The 5,000-nt window shown below is 34.9% G+C and overlaps 1 protein-coding gene across 1 annotated transcript in view; it reads left to right on the forward strand.

Annotated features, from left to right (window-relative positions):
• The window catches only part of LOC137618502 (ADAMTS-like protein 1), a 125,287-nt gene that overhangs the window by 75,252 nt on the left and 45,035 nt on the right, over positions 1-5,000 (forward strand). Inside the window, exon 26 of the mRNA XM_068348660.1 lies at positions 1,580-1,948. Within this exon, the coding sequence (XP_068204761.1) occupies positions 1,580-1,948 (369 nt within the window). The remainder of the gene's footprint in view (positions 1-1,579; positions 1,949-5,000) is intronic.

Here is a 5,000-nt window from a genome sequence, read left to right on the forward strand (position 1 = left end):
TATTATTAAAATGCTGTTTATTTTTATGAACCACCCCTGATGTTCATATAGCTGACTCCCACACTATTGTGGAGGTGGGACGTCAGTGCAAGAAATAGATAGAAAAAATAGTTCTAATCAAGTACTGTCCCCCTAGACAATACACAAAGAGAATGTGGTTCATAATTGATCTGAAACAATTCCTTTAAACAAACTACTTGGTAGTTTTTTTTATAAATTCACATGAAGATCCAAGAAAGTAGACTGAGGTGGTATGGTCATGTCATGAGAAGAGATGAACAGTACTGTATATTGGGAGGAGAGTGATGGAAATGGAGGTACAGGGAACTAGAAGGAGAGGGAGACCAAAGAGAAGGTGGATGGACTGTATCAAGGATCACCTTCGATCAAAGGGATTGACCGGTGATGAAATGTGAACAGAAGTAGATGGAGAGCGCTAGCCAGAAACATCGACCCCACAAAGAAGTGGGAAAAGATGCAGACAAAGAAGAAGAAGAAGAAGAGGAAGACATATTTAAACTTCCGAGTTTTCTCAAGATTAAATGATCTGGAGACTGATTTATGCCGGACAGTTGCTTGTGAGACAAAGACTGAAAAGACAAAAAAGATACTGGAGCACTGCAGATTTTTTTCTTACCATTTACCGTGGGATGTCACATTACAGTACTTTACTAGTGGCACGAGCCAGTTTGAAGGAAAGAAAATGGGATGCAATTTTAAATTTATGAATAAATGTTGATTGAACAGAGCTTCCTAAAGAGAAGCAATATGAATATCAGGGGAGTTTCATATAAATAATAGATTTTCTAGTATGTAAAATTTTTTATGCAGTTTTGTAATTTGATAATTACTGTATTGAAATATGTAATAGTTATTAAAAATTAGTGAATACTGTACTTATGGACACCATAATTTTGGGGGGTTTTATACAATGTACAGATTAGTTAAAGATCTATATATGAAAATAAGAAAAGTTACAATTGATAGTTTGGGTCAATATCATTGTTCAAATACTGCATAGTATATGCTAAAAAAACATAATTAATAATATAAATTTGAGTTGACATGCATCTCATCATGTTCAACATGTAGATCATTATAGCATGTACTGTATAAAAAAACATGGTATGATGTATATTTACTTCAATTAGATTGTCATATGGTAATTCAATGCAATATACATATGATCTCATAGACAATTATGTTAATCTATTTTACACATAAGCCACACTTATGAGTTGATTATATTTGTATTATACTGTACTGTACATTTGTATGGAACCAGAATGTTTTTTTTCTTATGTTAGCTTTCACCTAAGACTGTGGATTGTAGGTTCTGACATTTTAAGGTGATAAATATCACATATTTTGTTGAGTACACTTCACTGTACTTTTTAAAAGCTTTCCATCTTTTCAGACACCCAGAAATAATACAGTATGTCAGTGCACTAGTATGCTTGAGTATTTATTGATTCCTGAACTGTAAATCTTATTCATGATTTTATGCTCCTTCGTTCTTGCCCTGATTAGAGCACAAGGCTTCTTCCTTCCCTATCTCATTGCATGGTTCCTTCCCCAGCACCGCCACCCTTCGTTTTCTTGGTCGGGGCAGCACTTGGGGTCTTGGTCAGGACATTCTTCTAGGTCCAGGCCAGGCCAAAGCGATACCCACATGTCAGGTCATAGTAAGGACCATTGGTCAGAAACTGAAGGAACACCTCCCTCGTGGGACTCCAGTTTTGCTACCGTCTCTAACAATCCCCCCTCTTGGCACTCTTGGGCAAATACCCAGGACCAGCACCTCCACAACCAACAGCCGTATGAACCCCCTGGTACCCCTTACTGGCACGCAGAGGCCCCCCCTTCCCTGCCCCCCGCACCTCCCATCACAAGCTCCGGGAGTTCCCGCTCCATGCCCTACTTCCAGAAGCTCCTATCCAACCTGGAGGTGAGGCACTGGAAGACTAGTATGGTGATCTTTATTCATGTCAGCATTGCTAGATCCTATTATAAAAGTTAAATTTCAATGCAGTCATACTCAATTCTGTTAATATATGATATCTAGTTTTTCTGTTGACGACACAAAGCTCTTTTGGCAACCTGAGCATAAGATCAAGATTCCTCTGGGGATTTTATTTAATATTCTATCAATTCAAAAAATTTATGCCATGTATATAGGATTTCACAGTATCACTCCTTATGATCTAAAATCAAATTGTTCATATATGGTGTAAAGCATAATAAAAATGCATGCTTGTAGCCATTTAGATAAGGATTTGCTTGGGAGAATGTGCATGTGAAACCTATACTTACTTCTATTGCTCATCCAATTGGTACTTTTTTGCATGATTCAATTACTAAATATTTAGTTGCTTTGACATGTTTGAAATAAATTTAATGTTAGTTATAACCTTTGGTTAAATAGTACATGTAGTTTTATATACAGTAGTTCTTTTGTTTGCATAAAATGCAGTAACTACTGTAGTTTAATTTGAATAGCATTGGGCAAGTGTTATGTAATGAAAATGGGTTAGTATTCAAAACACTCTACCTGTGATGACCAAGGACAATATCACTCGGCTTTGTATTTCAGACAGCATATGTTGATCATGTTTTATATGATGAGTAATAGTGTATGTGCAATGGTAAGCATGATTTTGTACTCTTTAAAAGAGGCACAGAAAACCTGTAGAGATTTTAGGACAAGAGTTAATATCATTGATACCTTTAAAAGAGCTCCAGTTAGGTCCAGGATCATACATAGCATTAATTTGCAAAATTAACTATTTTTTCATACTGTTTACAGCCATTTTATAGTAATTTGAATGATTGACTTTAGAATACTTTGTGTTTACTGTTCTTTATCTAATTACGGTAATTGCATTTTTTTTGGTTGAAACTATTTAATTTATGGAAGTCTTCCACATAAATGGGTTGATGTGAATGGATGACATTTAAAAAAAAAATTACCTTTATTCCTTTGGAAATAATTTCCTTGCATAGTTTTCATAGATATACTCAATATAGTTTTTATTTCCAAAATTCAAGGCATATTACTATAGTAATGAATAAGAAATTATTGCCAGATGGATATACAGTAGTACAGTATACGTACCCTCATCAATTGAAAATAAACAAGCACACTTTACTGCTCTGATCAGACAAAGGTTATCCTAATTTCTATCATTAGATGTTAGGAAGGAATAGAGCCGAACTCTGAAACTGGAAGAAAGCTGTCTGTGAGCAGGGAACAAATTATGAAAAATACTAGGCAAGGCTTTCCCACTTTGTGTGTGACTTTACAAGAGTGCAACATCTCGCTTACTGTCTGAGCAGAAGAAAGAAACATGAAGGATTTTTTTTAAGTAATTTCTACCAACCCGTCGACTTTGAAGTATCAATACATATACAAAGTTCTGATTGTTAGTAACAGCAAAATAATATTACTTAGGATAAGTAGAAGCAGTGTCGATAATATTGATTTATGAATGATTACAAAAAAAAAAAAAAAAAAAAAAAACCATAAAGACAGTGATCAAAGAACTGGGTTCACTGGAACATTGCTCAATTGAAATAATCAGAAGACTACAATAAACCCCCATAGTTAAATTATACACGGCAGTTTAAAATTTTCCAGCACTATATACCAAAAATGTATTAAATGATATAACTTAATCTACCATTGGGTGCACTGTTAATGTTTCCAAGTTTGATGGCTTTAGAATTGACAATCTATGTTGTATAGTATATTCTCTTCTCACCTTCTTGAAGGTAGCAGCCCTTTCCCAAACTTATGTGATTATATTGTTAGAAATCAATCCTATTATTATCATTACTAGCTAAGCTACAATTATAGTTGGAAAAGCAAGATACTACAAGCCGAAGGTCTCCAACAGATAAATTAGCCCAGTGAGGACAGGAAATAAATGAACTTAATATGAGAAGTAATGACAAAAATACATTTACAAGTGAATTCACTTCATTTCAGGAGGTGGCCATGGGGAGGATGGCAGTTGCATAGGACCTTGCATTAATTTGACCCCAATAAGCATTCATATGGTTATATGTCAGCCTACCCTTTCATTAAAAATCTATCTTTTAAACCAAAGAAGCCTCCATAACTTTTGAGATAGTGTCGTTGAAAAACTGCTTTGGCATCCATTATTTTTACAAATCGTGACCTCCACTCCCACAATTGTTGGCCAATTGATATGCAGCTAATTTTCCCCTATTTCTCAATACTGTACTTTTCCCCTTCTTTGATCGAGAAGAATGAATGCGGTTGAGGTCACTTAGCTCGTGAAACATGTCGATTCCAAACCATAGTCTGATTGCTTTTAATATTTCCTGGAAGCTGCAATAATATCCGTTAAGATATGGCATGACATTCTCCAAATAGGTATTATGAGGTACAGTATTAGGATTTATTGCTTCCCCCATGAATATTTATTTTCCTGGCTATTGAGCGTCTCGGTTTTCTCTGGTATACACATCAATTGTTAAAGTTGTGTTTTTAACTCTTCATTATGATGTTTTTTTCAGGTACAATTTTTAGTGTTGATCTCATGAATGAAGGTCTGATTAGTTTGTAGACCTTTTAGGTTCATAAAGAGTTAAGTCAATTTTTCTTATGTTAGGAATTTAAATCGAAAGTTTATCTGGGATCACATCAAGAAATTTTTTGCTCAGATAAGTACATTATTGTAAATGAGTTTGATTGATATGTTGCTATGTCCCAGATTGATGATGATATTCCCTTCCCAAAACTGTTATTTGTGTCATTGCTATCTGTAATACTCAGCAGATCAGGACTAATGTGTAGTGCTATATATGTTTTGAACTTACCAACTAAGTGAGCCGCAGTGCCTAATACTACTTAGCTGCATGGGAGTTTTGTCTGTGATTGCTATATAATTGAATAATGGTGTTCTGTTGCCGCTGGACAAGTAGTTACTAAGTAGTCAGACTGCTTTATGTAAAATAGAAGATTTCGTGTTTAT

Source organism: Palaemon carinicauda, chromosome 24 (assembly GCF_036898095.1).
Source record: "Palaemon carinicauda isolate YSFRI2023 chromosome 24, ASM3689809v2, whole genome shotgun sequence".
NCBI lineage: Eukaryota > Metazoa > Arthropoda > Malacostraca > Decapoda > Palaemonidae > Palaemon > Palaemon carinicauda.